The sequence below is a fragment of the Gymnogyps californianus genome, chromosome 16 (genome assembly GCF_018139145.2).
Source record: "Gymnogyps californianus isolate 813 chromosome 16, ASM1813914v2, whole genome shotgun sequence".
Taxonomy (NCBI): domain Eukaryota; kingdom Metazoa; phylum Chordata; class Aves; order Accipitriformes; family Cathartidae; genus Gymnogyps; species Gymnogyps californianus.
The window spans coordinates 4,636,715-4,655,426 of NC_059486.1; the positions used below are offsets into that span (position 1 = coordinate 4,636,715).

Sequence of the window (18,712 nt, forward strand, 5' to 3'; positions counted from 1 at the left end):
TACTACCACACCTGAATTTCTTAAATAACTTAACTGTATCTTAGACCCCTTTGTTAACACCACTGTACAATTTTCTGTAAAAAACTGCTTTTGACCTCGCTTGCTGACCAAACAGAATGAGAATTTGTCCAAGTCACCATCATAACTGTGGGTTTCGGCTCAGACATCTGCTAAAGACACTACATATAGGAAATTAATTAGGAAACTAATTTTAAAACCACGGGACCCTATCTTGGTCTGTAACAGCTTGCATCTTGGGGTCTTCAGGATACATGCGAAGGAAGTGGACTAGAACAGGGCATTTCCTCAATTGATTTGTATCCATCACCATTCCACTACTTCATCCAGTAAGTTAAGATTGTTCTGAAGTTTGCAGTCCTTGTTACGTGAGCAGTTTTAAATGTAAGTCATAGGACAAGATGGTAAAAGAGCATGTCTATATAGCAATAGGACGGCAAACAGCAGGGAAAAATTTTTAAGAGGAAGGAGCTCTGAGAAAGGCAGGCAATTTAAGTTCAAGCACTCCTGCTGTTTTACACTGCATTATGTTTTCACAATTGAATTTTAATAAATGTTATGGCTTCTTGCAGCCAGATGCATAGTTTCTTTTTACACAGCTGCATAAATTCAAATAGTTAAAAATTTAATTAGTCCCTCAACTGTATGCTAGACTGACTCAAAACTTGAAGAAAAAGCTAAACATTTCTCAATTGCTACTCAAATACAACCTTTTATTTCTTTTGTATTTTCATCATCTCTAGATTTTGTCTTCCTAAAGCCTTCTATTTTAATTCCATCAGCAGTGCTGTTATCTAATACTCACTAGCAACAACAGACAGCTCTTATCAAAAATCGGCTCTTTCATTATATGATTTTATTAACTTATGACAGCGATTTAAAACCTCTTATCCTAACAGCTGCAACTTACATCATATGTATGACCATGGCTATCATCTATCTCAGGAATACTCACAGCAGTTCAGAGACTTCATAGTGAATGTATGGCCTTTTATCATAGACTTGTTAAATGAAGCAATGTTCTTCAAGAAACAGGAAGAAAAACATACTGTACTTAAGTTTGAAAAAAATCATACTTTCATGCTGCGATTATTTTTTTTAATATGTCAGTATGAATCTCATTCCTTAGGTGCCACTACATTAAAACAAAGTGTATGATACAAGATGTAAGTCTAAATGGACAACAATGTTTTCTCTAAACTACACTCAAGTCTCCTAAAGCGGGGCAAATTTGATTTTTGAAGATTCAAACTTATTCTGCAGCAGTTCTCAGACACTTTGCTGGAATTCAACACTGATGGTGTTTCCCACTTCTCTATCAAGCTGTTACTCACACTAAAGTAAATAGCACCGGGACTCAGGAATCTCTGTTTTACAAGACTTGTTTGCAATCACAACAACGACATGCTGAATCGACCAACACTGAAACATTATGTATAAAATTCTACTGTCGATAACATTACATTCCAATCTGTCTCGACATTCCTGCTACACCCTCCAAAACACAATTTTACAGAGCTGCCTTCAAGGACTAACTTCTAAGTTATCTTATATGTGCTTGTAATGTGACATACAATTATGTCTTTCAGAAACCCCAGCTAGCTACTTTTTCTTCCTTTTCCATTTCCTTTTCAAAAGCAAGAAATAGTTCATTTACGTTAGCCATCAGTCTGACAAAGATACAATGAAACAAAAGGCATAAACTGTACTGTCACTTGCCATAGTTTTGTTTGAAAAATTCTGCAGAACCTCAAAGAAAAATCTTACCTGAAACTGCCGTAGACTATGAGAAGAATAGAAATCAGGAAGGTGGACACTTGACTGGAATCCACAAGGGAATATGCCCTGGAATTGGGAAAAAGAAGGCAGGTGTGTCATCATGAGTGTCCATTTCTCCAGTGCCATTTGCTAATTCTTTTTGTTATTATAATACAAATAGAGAATTGGATGACAAATCTTTATGGCAGCTCTTTAAAGTTCTTGTATCACCTAGGAATATAAAACCTGTAGCTTGTAAATTAACTTGTTATATTCAAGATCGCAGCATGCAAAACCTGTACGATAACCAAAGGACATTCAAAAGTGTTACGGTAACTTGTTCTGAACTCACCGCATTCAGATTTTTTTTCCTCAAACATATTAAAATTGCTTCAATTGCAACTGATGCAACCTTGCCTGTAACACTAACCTGTTTCCTGTAAGACTTCTTATGTCTTAACTGATAATAGTTAAGTTGCAATATGGCAGTCAAGGTTCACTTAGTCCAGGAAAAAAAAACCCAAACCAAAAAACCCAAACCTCACAACAAGCTGTAATATGCATTTATTAAACCACACACAATTACTTCCCTATTACATCTTGCACACCACTTGATACAGAATTCCCGATAGAAATTTCAGCAGGAGGCTTAAAAACCAGCTTTATTTAGATCGATTTCCTGATACAACATACCTTTGTGTTTAAAGCACAAAAATATAAATACTAATATTCGCCAATTTTTTTTCCTATCCTCGACAGACCAAACCCTACTCTGTAGCTTACAGTGAAACTTCTTTTCATCCGGACATGGGGGCAGAAGGCAGCCTCAGCAAGTTCCCAGCTGACAGCCAGCTGGGCAGAGTGGGGCTGACATACTAGAGGACAGAAAAACCTTTAAGAAGGACCTTGAGGAATGGACCAACAAGAAGACTACAGCTCGCAAGTCAAGAGAAACGATCACTCCCTCTACTTAGCACTTGTGAAGCTGTATCTTGAGTATTGCTTACAGTTTTGGGGGCCCCAAAAGAGAAAACCACTGGCACACTGGAGTAAGCCAAGCAGAGGGCCACCACGCTGGTGGGGGGGGTACAACATACGAGGAGAGGCTCTGGGAGTCACACTGCAACTCCCAACGGTTTTTCAACAACTTGTGCTAAAGTAATGGAAAAGGAAAAGAATAATGCCCAATGTTAATTGCATTAGTCTTATCCTACAAAAAAAGATAACCTTTCTGAAAACCAACCGAAAAGCCTGATTTCAGCAAGACTATGGATATGGAACAAAGATAATTGAATACATGATAGTTCCAAATTAAATATCACTAAGCAAATAAAAACTAAAGCTACAAGATAGTTAAAGAATCACTCATCCCATTCCCAATTTAAAAGCAATTTAGAGAAAATTACCAAACCACTAGACACACACTTTAAAGTACTTTTTTAATATATAAACACAAATGTGAACCTTCTACTATAGAAATTCAATATTAAACATCACTGAAAAACAGACTGCCTCTTCTAGATGAAATCATATACTTGTTGAATAAGCTTTTAAAAAATGAGAAACTACTTTTGTTAATTACCATAAATAACTTCAACATTACCCCACACTAAAAGTGAAAAACAGATGTCTTATTTGCTCATAAAGTTGGCCAACACAAAGATGATCCTAAGCTTTATGTATTTTTTTTAATTTTGGTCATGTTTGACCTCTAGCTTCCACGCTGTGGAACAGAGGTCTTAAAAGCATCCATGAAGATCAGTATACTGAATTGCAAATACATGCTATATGTAACCAAGCACTTCCAATCAGTGTATAAATAAATGCTGTTCAGGTTATATACAATATAGTTCATAGCATATTATTTTTAGCCAATGATTACAGCTAAGCAGACACTGAGAAGAAACGGCTTAAGGATGAGCACACTAGTTTTATGTTCTGTTACTAGCTTCAATTTCAGGGAGAAGCACTCCCTCACCCAACCTTGAGTGAAGGGAAAGGGAAACTTCGCATCCTGTTTGGATTTGAGAATAAATAGTGGAATTCAGCTATTAAAAGAACCTTCAGGAACTCCAAATTTATAAGAAAAGCAAAATGATTGAATGAAATTTCAACTGGAATTAACACGTCCAGGGTTATGCACTAAAACTTTATTAACTGATGTTCATAAAATTGTATCTTCATAAATTAGCAAATACTTTTGAGATGAACAATGTTTTCTATATAATTCATCATTCAGTGGCAACTTTGGAAGCTATGATAATTAAAATGCCATTTCATAATTACTAAACATTAGTCAAAACAAGGCTGTAAATGTTAGAAAGATTTATAAAACAGGTAAAATAAGGATGATACACGGATCATGGATCAGCCCTGTGCATAATCCATTAAGTTTTGTATTAAAAACTGAGGGCGCTTTGATACAATGAAAAAAATTGAACACATGCGAACCCATTCTAAACAATGATCTAATGTACCATAACCCTACCGATAGGCCGCAGTGATGATGAGGACAGCTATCTGCTGATTCTATGCCAGGAAGAAAGGAGAATTAAGGTCCTTCCATCCTGCACAAGAAGAGTGCAATAGTGTAATTATAAACTCATCGCAGACCAGTGATGTTTCCTGACTTCTCCACACAGAGATCTTAGAGCAGGACATCCTAAAAACTCAATGTTACTATCGCGATTATGGTCTGGGAAAACTCGTGTTCACTGATATCCCAGCAAACAGGGCCAGGGAGATATATTCACACTTTCCTTCTTCCTGAGGCAGCTGGAAGAAGAGCAACACAAAACACACACAGTATGACAAGCCTAAGACTAACCGCACAGCAGGAATCAAGTGAGCTGCTCAGGCATGTCCAGATTCCATCCAAAGTTTCCAACATAAGTAGCCCACAAGCAAACTTCAAGAATGATTTTATAATGCTGAAGTGAATCTCACTGTAATAAAACCCTGCATTTTTTTATTATCTAATTTCCCTACATTATATAAGGTATTGCACAAAACCTGAAAACAGAACTGCTTCCTAAAATCCTAACCACTGGACAGTTCATGAACAGACTAAAACCCTTGATCCCAAATAACACTTTCTAATGCATTAATCTAGACTAGACATAATAAGCAAATGACAGCATCACATGAAAGAATCAAGAAGTAAGATTACTTCAAAGTTTTGAATATTATTCAAAACGCCAGACAGTGATCTGCAAACCCATTTGTATTTTTAACTGAAATTTAAAAGACCTTCTACAAGTCCAACAGAGTCCATATGCATATAACTGGATTCTCCTATAAGCAAATTTCCAATAAGCATATTTCAAGTATGCAAGTTCGCATACTCCCACAGCCAAACATGGCATCAGTGCTACGTTCTTCTCAAATGGGGTCAGCCAAAACAAAACCCCCCACTTATGAAATTTTTCAGAAGTTGGAGTAGACTTTGTGCAGTCACATTTAACCAGCCTTCCACTGAACATATAAAAATGAAACCATCTTCCTTCCACAAGGTACTTTTGTAAAATTAAGTATTTAATCTCAGAACAAGTAGTGGAAACTTATGCACAGACAATGCCTGTAACAAGCACGTGCATAGTTGTCCTTTGACTTAAATACTGATTTTAGAAGCAATTCTTAGTACTTACTACATGACAATCCACGAAAAAAATAGTTATTCTTCATTCTTATTCTGAAAATTAATACTAGATAAGGCCATGCTAAAGACTGCTGTCTTTTCAAGGACTTACTTTAGTGCAGTTCATCTGCATGCCACATTACAAGAACTACCAACCCATTTCTAAACTCTAGTATATATGCAGAACACTGCTCAAAATACAAAGACACCATTGGTTTTCCCAGGAAAGTACATTTTTTAGGATTCTTACACTACCACACCTGAAATTCAACATCTATGTAAGGAAGTTGTTTTAGAAGCAAGTTATTTATTCAGGCTATCAGACAGATTCTTGCTAACTCAGTCAAGTAACTATTTATAGTTATTAGACTATAATATTAGACCTATATATTAGACCCAACTACTTTTTAAACCACACACGCTGATGGCTTACTTTCCTATGTAAGCTCCTTTTCTCAGCCAGCTAGTGAGAGGTAACTTCCCAAACGCCTTCTCTACAACTCAAGAGCTCACTCGGAACCTGCATCTTTACATGGCTGAGATCAATTGTAGCAAATTCTCTGCCATTAGGCATCTATTTCTGGCAGCTTCATGGCCAAGTGCTTACAACACAGAGCCTGCTAAGGCATGCCAAGACAGAGACACAGCAAGCACTGTTCTATAACATATTCTGTGTGTCAGCCCTACAGCTATACAGTGAAAGTATTGTCCAGACAACAATCCAAGCAGCGAGCTCTCCAGCCTGGCACAGACTGCTCCATAGACCTTTACCTACAGAACAATTCCAGGGATGCCCAGCAATTGCAACACACCACCACTTCCACGCGTCCCAAACAGTAACCATGCAGAATACGCCACACCAGTTACAGCTGGCGTTCCAAGCAGCACTCTCCCTTCCTCTGGGAAAAAAATGAATAACTTCTGTATTCCCAAGGGAACAGAGACCCGCTTCATTCCCAGCTAGAGAAGATGGTAACCAGCTAATAAAAGCTGCAACAACAACAGTAATAGCATTACATTAGAGACACTTGCAAGCTCTCTTTCCTCTGTATCAGTAGCTGCAGGTCGAGCTCTCTTTTCCCCTGTGGCCACAGGTCCAAGCTCACCTGTCTTTGACTGTGAACCTTCACCCCACAGGGTCTATGCCATCTGACTGCTTAGGAATTTCTAATAAAACCCCCTCTTTTAGCCCTACTGTTCTCCTATTACATACGTACTTCTTAAGTCCTCTGTTTTTGTTGTTTCTTTTGCACTTCCAACTCAAGAAAATCATCCAGTCAATGCAAGCACTGGTTTTCATGCTTCAGCTCTTCCTTATCACCAAAAGATAAGCAGTTTCTTGATAAGAGTCTCAACAGTCCTTCCAAACCACCAGAAGGAGTCCCCTAGGCAAAGCCTGGTACTTCTTTTTGCCCTCCATGTTGAGCAGTACGTATCTGCAACTCCCTTTGTTCACTGAGAAAGACAGAACTAGGAACCAAATGTGTCTCCTGATGACAGCACAGAGCATTACCCTCGACATAACTTACTCGTCATGGGCCAGTCTGACGTGACCACAAGCCAACACTGCCATTACAAAAGCAACTTTTTCTCACCTTTTACCAGTCACCTATTCTCTTTCTTCATCCCGTGCCAGCACAATCATTTACAAAACCACACGGAAAACCAGATCAGGGAACTTGGCTGCTTGAATAATAATGGAGAATGAATGGGAAGGTTTCTCAAGTGATTCAGATTCCTGATCTGGCATGTTTCTGGACATAAAATCAAAGAGGAAAGACTTTTCAGTGGCAACGTTGGCTTAAGTACCCCAAAGCTATCGCCTCAGAGATCCGGGAAGTTTTATGTAATTGAAATAAAAACCTCCTTCTGTTTGGACAAGAAGCCTACTAAATGGATGATCAAAGAAATTCAGCCTCTCAGTGTTTCAGTAGCAAATATCACTCCCCTGATTTCCAGGTACAAGAGAAATTACTGTGAAAAATTCTGCCGAAGGGGGAATGAGAAGCCTGTGCACTGAAGTTTCCATAGCAATGCACGCTAAAGGCCTTGGACATGAATCATTCTCATACAAAAGCTGTTATAATAGCAGCAAGATAAACTTTCCCTGCATTTACTGTACATACACAAGAATGCAAACAATAGAGCAACAAATAAATCGTATCAACTTGAAAACTGCAGTAGATGAACTAACTTCACTGAAGTTTGCATGAAGAGAGAAGATTGCATTTCATCAGGTATTTTTCTTTATCAGTGATCATAATATCCAAGCACTTTCAAGATTAAGGAAAATAAAACTATAAAAGGAAGGTAAGCATACTAGATAGGCTAGAGTAAGGATGGATTAAAATAGAAGACAGAGGTCTTTTACTTTGTTTAATGGGACCAAATCTACAACTTGCAGATATCTAACACAGAATCACAGAAATTCACACTGACAGGACTGTCAGGAGATCAGCTAATTCCTTGAGTTATAGTTTGATCTTACTTTGGGGAAAGACAATCAGTCAGTCATGACAAATGTTTACCTCACCTGTTGTTTAAAACACTCATTGGTGAAATGAGAAGACTTTTCTTGACATCTAATGTAAGTCTTTCTGACTACAATTCTAGTCCATGCTTTTTCTCCCATACAAAAAGTCCTTCAAAACTCGTGGGGAGCTTCTCACACAGACACAACTGGGGTAAAGTGGATCCATATGTGAATTCACCTGCATATTTCAGTTTCTGAAAGATGTGGCTGCTTGAGAAGTGACCACACAAAACTTCAAATACTCTTCAGCCCACATTAAAAGCCATGACTATTTATTCAATCAATATGGCACTCTTCAGCTACACTTAAAATATCAGTTTTATTATCAAATGTCCACTCTCCTCACCAGGTAAGTGACAATAATCCATGCCCACCAAAACATGTATCCTACTTTCCCAATTTCCATTCTGTTCGAAAGAAAATTCCTTGTATGTAGGTACCAGCATTGCAAAGGTGACAATGAAGCATCACCTTCCCTGCCCTATTACTCATCATTCATTTTCAGAACTTGCTGAATGCATGCATTCAGTTTGAGGGTCCCATCTCAGCAGATGGTCAATTCTTTCAAAGGGAACCCCCAAAAAAGAAGGAAAAAACCCCAAACCCCACAACCAACTTCTGCCGGAAATCTGGTGTTAAATGACAAAATGAAGGATGGAGAAAGTTCCCACCTCCCCCTCCTCCAGGGGTTTTATATATTTCAAAAGCTATTTAATGTGTTTATTACATCAGTGATTGCTATAGCAATAGAAAAACAGAAAGTCAAGAAATACCAGTTGGCAAATTCAAGACAAGTTGAAGAATATTTTGCAACTCACTTCCCCTGCCCCATCCCTAGTTTTTAGAGCTATCAGTTGTAGGCAGAAATCAACGTTCACCTTCACACTGCTGCAATGACCCTGTGCATCTATTTTCTTTTGATCATGCAAGAGTATACCACTCACGAGGAAAATGTTTTCTTGAATCTACTTGTCCCTGCTATTTTCCAAACGTTCTACTAACTATTTTATTCCTTAAAAGAAGTATGAGCGAATACAGTGATGAGGACAATTTATTGCTAAGAGCAATTAATTTTTGATGCTACAGTGCAAGGCATTTGTGAGCTATCGCTGTAGCACCATTTATTAAGACGAGCAAATCAAACTCAAGGACTCCAGAGCACAACCTTAGGGCACATGAAAGAACAGCACCACCATGTACACAAAGATCAATTACAGTTAATTGCGCAAATATTCATTTTGGTTGGGGGGTGGACTCACTCCGTAGGTAAAACCGATACTACTTTTTTCCTTTACTGGATTCCAGGTCAAGGGTATAACTAAAAAGCCTCTTTCAACTGCCTCACATGTGCAAGATATATACATATTTAAGAGCCTCCATTAGGCTTGCTGCCAAACCAAAGTTAAATCTGAGTGTAACAGTTAAAGGTATAATTTTAAGCGTGAAGTCATGGCACCCACAGCTGTAAACATATCTCAACACTATTCCATTCTTTAGTGTGATTCATAGGAAAAACAAGCAAATTGCTATGGCTTCACTTACGTTAAAGAAATACCTTGTTTTCTAAAGCAAGTTTGTAATTTCATCTCATTGTCATGTCCAGATAAGGTCTGCTAAGTCTGAGTAATTTATGGAAACATGGATCATATCAGAAAAAAAAGTAAGTCTGAAGTGAAAAAAAGAGTAATTTGAGATGTGCCACTAAAAACAGATTTTCCTACACAGACTTGGTTAGGGCTCAGGCAGACATTTCAAAGTCGTAACCAGAAAATAATTCTGCTGTTTATCAGACACAGGGCTCAGAACAACATTTTCACACTATTAGATACCAAATACATATTTATTTTCTTACACATCCACCTAAAAAACCCAATTCCCTCTTCTACCCTTTCCAGAAAGCTGCTTTCCTAAAACTCTCACCCTAAAACCAAACGCCAAGCTCCCAACTAAATTGCTAAGAGAAAACACTCCTCTGAGCTCACTTTGAGAGGAAACTGAAGTATACAGCCAGTAAGGCATCAGGAGAGACAATCTTGCACAAAAAAATTTTCTGTTAAAAACATTATCTGAGCTACCCTTTTCGTTCACCGACTGTTTGCCAACAGAACAAAGAATTACATGTTTCACAGTGTTTAAGAATTACAGTAACTGGAAGATTTCCAGATTTCACATTCAGCTTGGAGCACTCACTTCCTCGCAGGAATGGAAGCGCAACTTCCAGTCCCTGCATGGAAGCATAAGAATACCTTACTCATTCAAAGGAGCATTATTTCCAACCAACACAGAACAGCATCCCTGTACCTCAAAAGCATTCTCGGCTCCTGACCTCCCCACTGCTCTGGTGGAACCACACCAAACAGGATACGTGGGAGCAAAATTTGCAATCAGCGGTTAACGGAGAAAAATTACATCATCACATAAGTTGTACTGGACACATATATCTGTTTGAGTATTAAGTAGCCAGAACCAAAATAAATATCCAAAACCATATTGAATGTCTTTGACATTGCTGCAACAGAAAATACAGGCTTTTTTATTTCATACTATCCATCTGTAGACTGAATGGGAGCCTGGATACATAATCTTCACCTCTTACCTATACACAAAAATAAATTTACTTTCTTGAGGTTCATTGTTTTATTGAGGAGGGTTGGTTGGTTGATTTGGTTTGGGTTTTTGCTCTAAAATAGACAAGCAAAAAAAGACCTGGGAACCTCCTCTTCTTTCTTTCTTTCTCAAAGAACAAGATGTCATGAAAAACAGGGTATGCTTTTACTGCCAAATATATGTCACCACCAGCCAAGGAATCCTCTCCAGCAGTAGATTTTGAAACTGTATCACAAGTATACACAACTGCAAACATTTTTTGAAAATGTGAACAAAACATCCATACAATAATGTCTGCAATAATGGATCCCCATGGAAGAAGTTAGTAGGTATCATTTCAATGAGTTAAACTGAAGAAGAATATATGGAAAAACACATTTGATATCAAAACACAAAGCCTGTTAGTAGTGAATGTTTTACTCAATTTTGTATTTTAATTGTGTCATGTTTATTTTAATTGAGCTGCTTCAGATCAGCTAACTTGTTCCAGAACACTGGCATCCTACTACAGACCAGCCCCAGCAAACTGCTGAGCCAAGTCACAGCTCTGGTTTTACTTTTTAAAATTATTATCCCTTCTTGACAATTAAATCTAAAGGACTCCAGCTTAAGATAGGACTTGCCCATGTTGGTCTGAAAATCAAAAGTCTGAGGCAAGAAAAACTAACAGGCCAGCCCTACACTGTGAATTTTAGCTACCTTAAGTTCATAGAATGGTTTGGGTTGGAAGGGACCTTAAAGAACACCTAGTTCCAACCCCCCCGCCATGGGCAGGGACACCTTCTACTAGACCGGGTTGCTCAAAGCCCCTTCCAACCTGGCCTTGAACACTTCCAGGGAGGGGGCATCCACAGCCTCTCTGAGCAACCTGTTCCGGTACCTCACCACCCTCACAGTAAAGAGCTTCTTCATTGCATCTCATCTAAATCTACCCTCTTTCAGTTCAAAGCCATTAGCCCTTGTCCTATCACTACATGCCCTTGGAAAAAGTCCCTCTCCAGCTTTCCTGTAGGCCCCCTTTAGGTACTGGAAGGCTGCTAGAAGGTCTCCCCGGAGCCTCCTCTTCTCCAGCCTGAACAACCCCAACTCTCTCAGCCTGTCTTCAGAGGAGAGGTGCTCCAGCCCCCTGATCATCTTCGTGGCCCTCCTCTGGACTCGCTCCAACAGGTCCATGTCCTTCTGATGTTGGGGGCCCCAGAGCTGAACGCAGTACTCCAGGTGGGGTCTCACGAGAGCGGAGTAGAGGGGGAGAATCCCCTCCCTCGACCTGCTGGTCACGCGTCTTTTGATGCAGCCCAGAATGCAACTGGCTTTCTGGGCTGCAAACGCACATTGCTGGGTCACGTTGACCTTCTCGTCAACCAACACCCCCAAGTCCTTCTCCTCAGGGCTGCTCTCAATCCGTTCTCCGCCCAGCTTGTATTTGTGCCTGGGATTGCCCCGACCCACATGCAGGACCTTGCACTTGGCCTTGTTGAACTTCATGAGGCTCGCACGGGCCCACCTCTCAAGCCTGTCAAGGTCCCTCTGGACGGCATCCCTTCCCTCCAGCGTGTCAACCGCACCACTCACCTCTGACTTCAGCAGCATTAATAGAGCTCTGCCAACAAAACCTCCTTTTTCAAACATTTGCCATTACAATTAGCTTGGGTTTTGCTAGTAAAACGTATTTTATTCATGGGCAGGAAAAGAAGAAAGAGGTGGAAAAATTACCCCAGCAAACCAGCAAGCTGACCTGGCAAATTATCATTTTTGTGAAGTGAGTTTTCATTCAGGTCAGCAGTTGCACAATTACTAGATATGACGCAAAGACGAAAGGAGTCAACATGTGGCCAGGGACAAGGTGGGGCTAAAACCCTTTCAGGAGCAGCTTACAGTTAGGTCTGATTAAGTACATTGTAATATACACACCTGTAATGCAAGCTTTATTGGAGCTAATGTAAATTAAACAAAACTAACTTTCCTATTTCCCTCTAACTAACCTTCTACGCAGAAGTTAGCACTGGTTTAATTAAGTTAGTTTTCAAAACAGACCACAGGTACTGTAGTTGCTGCCATCTATGACAACATTTTATAACATTTTGTGCTACTTCAGTCCTCCCAGATTTTTTTCACTAGTAAACTCTACGGTTGCAGCATGCAGTAGTATCCATCTCCTGAAAACTGTAATCAAGTTATCTGTCCCCACAAGCCCTTTGAGCACCCGTACACTTTTATAACCCCCAGCTGTCCAGATACCTTTGCTACAGCTGCATGGTCCTACCACAGTATAACATCTTGAGGCACTGGCCATCCATTAACGAGACCGTCAAGTACACCCCAGCATCATTAACATGTAAGGCTATTCAGTGAGGTAGAAGAAGCAGCCATACTGCATTGGCAAGGGCCAAACTATTAGTATGTTAAAAAACACGTTTCATGAGAATGAGAAAAAGAGATAAGACTCATTTGCTGAACTAAGTAAAGCAATTGTCTTGTCTGTAATTGTCTTCATAGTTCATCAGTTTACAGAAGACTTCAGTGTACTGCAGAGGATAGATTCAAGTTTTGCTGTAGTACCATATAAATTGCCGAACAAAAACATGAATATAATGCCTTTGTGGAAGAATTAAGATCAGCAAATATTAGAACAAGATGTAAATATATAACTATGAAAATATACATAAATATATGTATGAGACATCTGACAAAGCAAGAACGTTGCGGCTTAGCCACAAGAACAAACTGACCACATAGGAAGACTTTCCTCATCTGGAAAACTGTTTCCACCTTCCACAAATAATCAGAAGGAGGATTGGAAGGAGGAGGAAGAGAGGAGGTCAAATCAAGATCTGTTACGCACAATCCTTTCTTGCCAGAGCCACAAGCATATTTCTTTATGTAAATTTTCAGATTCCAACAGACCAGTGAAGCCTGCTAAAGGTCAGTCCAATATTTAGCCTACCCCAAAGCTTTGCTGAAACAGCTTTTTTATCTAAATTACCACTTTCAACTGTATGAATTTTCCAAAAATAGCCCTTTTTACATCAGGAAAAAAGGCAAATCAAGGGTGTGGTTACTGTAATTTAAGTCTACAGAGCACCACTGGGCAAGCTGTCTACAGTTTTAAGCTAGACAGCCTCATCATGATCCAAACAACATTATGCTTTCAGGAAAGGCCATTTGGAAATGTCAGTGGTTACCCCTGGTGCAGGAAAGTTTTCTGCAATTTTGACAGCTAAGACCTTTTTGGGTTATAAAGGTATCAATTTATATCCCAGTCATATATGCAACCCAGAGTTTTCAATCACTTGGTAGTACAGTTCTGCGTTAGACAGAATACTGCTTAGTGCTAGGTTTCATTTTATGGCACTTATTCCAGTCACAGGAAGAAGATAAAAACTTCCCCAAAGTCTTCACCTTAGACTCCCATCTATGTTTTGATCTCTGTAAGCCTTTTTCTACTTAACAGAAAAGCTCATTAACAATTACTATAATCACCTAAAACACGAGGATGCTCTCTACTTCCAGTTTACAAAAAACCACATTTACTGCTTGAAGAACGAGTACAAGCCTCTTCTGCGCAAGGATCCCCTGTTCAATAACAAAGCAGTACAGTCAGAACAGACTCGACGTGGGCTCAATGTGGGTATTTTGCTCTTACAGGAGCAGGAAGACCTGTTCCGAGCACGGTTAGAAGCCACTGCAGTGAAAATGCTGACAAGCAATTTATATCATGATTCAACACTGTTAACACAGCTACTACAGCACAAGTTATTACTTTCAGCCAACAGCATCTCAGAGGACCCTAAGCTGTAACTAAAAGTTGTCCAAGCTGATAAAACATGGGAGTTTTCATTATATGGAATTAAATATTTGTCCTAATCTTCACTGCTGCTCCATCTGGACCAGGAAGACAGTGGTGAGCAAGTATCTCATCTCTGTCTCACAATTAAGAGATTCATATTGACTTTGCAAGCTATTGCCAAACAATTAATGTACAACCTCTGACAATAATATGTCCTGTAAAAGTATCTTACACACACATAAATTATGTTTTCACTAAAAGAAAAAAAAAAAAAAAACAAACCCAAAAAAACCCCAAACCCCCCAAACCCAGCCTTCTCTCCCACATATTTCCAGAGCACCAAAATAAGCTCATATAACTGGTCATACTGGACTAGCCTTACTTTCGAGTACTTTAAAACTGTGCCACTCAGACTTTAAGTTTTTCTAAATTTAGAAAAGTAGGGGATATAAGACTTCAGCTCTACACTTGTTCATCTCAAGAACAACAAAAAGCTTCTCGGGTCTGTAGTACACTGAAAGCTCTACAATAGTACCATATTACTTTGGCAGACACACACACAAAAGTCAAACACTTAAGATGAATCAATCTATTCTCCAAACATACAAACATGATCAAAAGGCATACTGATATAAGCAGAAAGTATCATTGTTATTCCTTATAATACAAGAAAAAAGTGCTACCGGGGTAAAAATGAGCTTCAAGTGGGTCAAGGAACTACCAGCAGTTGAACCCAGAAAATTTAAGATATGTTTCATTTCTTCATTGAAGCAAAAGCACTGACTGAAAATAACACCCCTTCTACTTTCCAATGTAAGTGAAAAGCAAGGAGTTTAAAACATAAAAAAACAAAAAAACAAACCTTACATATAGTTAGAATGAAAAGCTTTAAGTAAAATCTCACACCAGGTTTTCTGTAACATTGTAATGATAATATTTCATGGTTCCAGTACTTCATTTGTAAAGGAATAATGCACTGCTGTTCACAAAACCAGAAATATAATTCTAAAAAAATCAAACAGCAACATATTTTGCTTTTTGAAAAGCAAATGCAAGGCAACTTCTTTACAAAGAATGAACTCCTTTAAACAGGCAAAAAAATTCAAGCATCATTAGGATCTACATTACCAGTATGTCAAACAGCAGCTTTTTGCTGCTGAATGGATCCCACCCAGAGAGAATGCACAACACTGTATTTGAACACACAATGATTCCCATGATTATTTCAGTTACAACTGAGGCGGTGGAGGGGGGAAATTAAGCTTAAAACTGGGATTTTACTCCTGTTCTGATGCAAGTCATTGACTCCCTATTAACTCGAGTTAAAATTCTCACACCCACAAGCACAAGACACACTCCACAAAGTCTCTTAATCAAAGGGAAAGAATGGCTATTTTACTTAGGACAGAAAGAAAACAGAACCAAATTAATCAGAGAGCTACATATATTTATTACAGGAAGAAAATTTCTGAGTATAAAGCACCAAAACAACACACTACAAAGAAACAGAGACAATCAATGCAGCATGTTTCCAAGGTACCTGTGCCAAAGGCTCGGTGACTCAGGGTAGCATGAAGCTAGGAAAGAGAACTTCAGCTTAAATTGTTAGTATGGCACTAAATGCGTATAAACAGACTAATGCAATTAACTTGTTAAAACTGCGTATGATTTAGTACAGAAGTCAATTAAGGTTTTACATTATGAGCATTACAATTTTCCCATGCTACTGAGCCTACTAATACTAATATTTTGGACAGACACTTCCGTAGTCACATTTTTCCTGAGGTGTTCTCTCCTCTTCATTTCTCTTCTTTTTAATCCTATTTTGTAAGAGCATACCATAAATACAGCACAGGAAGGAGAGAGGACTATTAAGGGGGAAGGCAGGCACTGATATTTAAGTGTGAATTTAGCTTTAGTGTGAGCAGAATGACCAGCCTATCACTGGAACGAGTGCAGAAAAGAGTTTCTAAGATGACTAGGAGAGATAAGAACTGAGTTTATTTAGCCTAGAAAAATACACAGTAAGGGGAGAAGCCATCACACAGGCAAAAGAAAACACCAAATGGGGGAACTATGAGATTAAAATGACCTAAAATTGTGTTACTAGCAATAGGGGAATTCACATTCTTTCCCAACACCAAACAGTAAACTGATCCAGTTAAACAATTTCTTTCCCCCTCAAATCCAAGTTCATTTTCAGATTAACATCTCCATAGTCACATGAACACTAGTGACAATAGAAGAGAGAGCAGTTCTTCCACTTTCATGCATTCTGCTTTCGGGGCGGGGGGGACACACCAAAACCCAAACAACCCAAAAAACAAATGGACCCATTCCAAACGTATTACCCAGTATGCTCTTTTCAGTCCTGAGAAACAAGAAAAAGGAGAACGTGTCCTACTGCTCTTTTGTACTCGCTTATTCTAAACAGTAGAGGTTTAATGAAATGATAATGTTCAGACAGATTATTAGAGGCATCTCACACACTGAGCCTCTGCACGTTGCCATGCTTATTAACAGCAAACTTTCATAACAGCTGCGGTCACGTCTTCAATATTGCACCATGTAAACCTTTTGGACAAATTGAAGTATATGAGGCTTCACGTACAGGACCAAGTGAAATTTATATTTGACCAGTATCAAATTATGCCCACTTGAAAATTTAACTAGTTTTATCAGAGAGATATTGTCATTTCATTATGTACCACTCCTCTTCAACAAACACAGAATTGAAACGTACACACCAAATCCAGTGTCAGACAACACAGAAGGTGAGTCTGTAATATTTCTGCAAACCCAGGGGTAACTAGGTTCAAAAGCTACTAGAAATCCCAAACGAAACCAAAAAGATTATTTTTACTGGACAAAATGTTTGCCTTTTAAAAAGCAAACGTCTATGTGAAGGCATCAAGATAACATCACACAGGAAAATAAGTTCTCTCCTACTCACAGGTCACCCATTAATTTGCAATGGTCATCCTAAATATACAACTGACACTTGGTAGCAAAAGGACCCAAGATGATAACTTCTGTTCACATCTCCCTCTTAGTGTAACATTCATTTTATTTCATTAATTCAAGTTGTACTCATTTAATGGGTGTTGTACGCTAGACAAACTGGAACACATCAGAGCAGTGATCCACTTCCAAAAAAATGTTTTTACTTAGGTATTCATTAAATATTACAGCAAAGTCAGATTAAATGTTCAACAACAGAACTCTAACCCAGACAGAAGTCCAATCCAGCACTGCCAGGAGCAGCCACATCAGATTTTTCAGGTGTTACAAAAAATCATGACACTTCCAACCACATGGATAGAAAGGAAAACTCACAAATACAAGTTAGGTTAACTTCTATTTTTCCCATCTTTAACAGAATTGCTTTGAAAAGTGCAAACTGACACTTTTGTATGAATCCTGAAGCCCACTGAAACAAGAGTCTCTAATTTTGACATTAACTTAAAATAATTTCCCTAAGGATCAGAGAATTAATAGCTCAATACTTTTCGGAAAAATACAGAACCACTGGGCTTGATAGGGATGTCCATGCACCAGCAGGCTCAGAATGACTTAATATATGCCTGGCATCTAGGAGCTACTATAAAACAAACACTATGTGGTTTTGAAGACATACTGCTGATGCTATAGTAGAGGACTCAGCCTTCCAGGAAATTTTACATGCTGGAAGCCTAAATGCTGATTCTTCAGCATCTATTTTGATTCACATATTCATGTAATGTATCTAGTAAATAACAAAATACAAATTAAAGTGAGTGACCAGATTTAAGCATTTCAAATAAACAAAATAGTCTTTTCAACTCAGCAACAGTCTCATGCTATCATAATGCATACAAGTAAAATCAAACAGTATTTGTGGAGAGGAGCAATCTCTTATTAGATCAGCTAATATACAACTGGAGAGACATAAGCTTTTCAATACATAAACACAAGAGGTTTTGAAATCCTCAAGGGGTACATAAAACACCTACATATCAGTTAGTTTAAAAAACTGCCTCTCACCACAAATATATTTGCCATCATATCACAATATTAGAAAATTGGTATAGTAACTAACTCAAATTTGAAAAACCTAGGTTTTCCTGCCTGAGAAAAAAAAAGGTGTAGAGCTAAGATATTCAAAATGTATTAAGAAAATGAAAAGGGAATGTCACAGTTCTGTAAGCAGCACCTGGAAACTGATAAGGGGGGGAAAAATACTCCTCAGCTGCAAATGCAATTTTTTAGCTATCAATATTGCTGAAATTTGGAATTTCAAAACACATTAGCATATTTGCATAAGACTTGTTCTAGCCTTTCAAGTTTCAAGCTAGGCAGCCAGGGTACATTTTTAAAGCACTATTCTGTATAA

The 18,712-nt window shown here is 38.5% G+C and overlaps 1 protein-coding gene across 1 annotated transcript in view; it reads right to left on the reverse strand.

Moving 5' to 3' along the window:
* The window catches only part of SPPL3 (signal peptide peptidase like 3), a 60,557-nt gene that overhangs the window by 22,471 nt on the left and 19,374 nt on the right, over positions 1-18,712 (reverse strand). Inside the window, exon 2 of the mRNA XM_050906920.1 lies at positions 1,786-1,863. Coding sequence (XP_050762877.1) covers positions 1,786-1,863 — 78 coding nt within the window. The remainder of the gene's footprint in view (positions 1-1,785; positions 1,864-18,712) is intronic.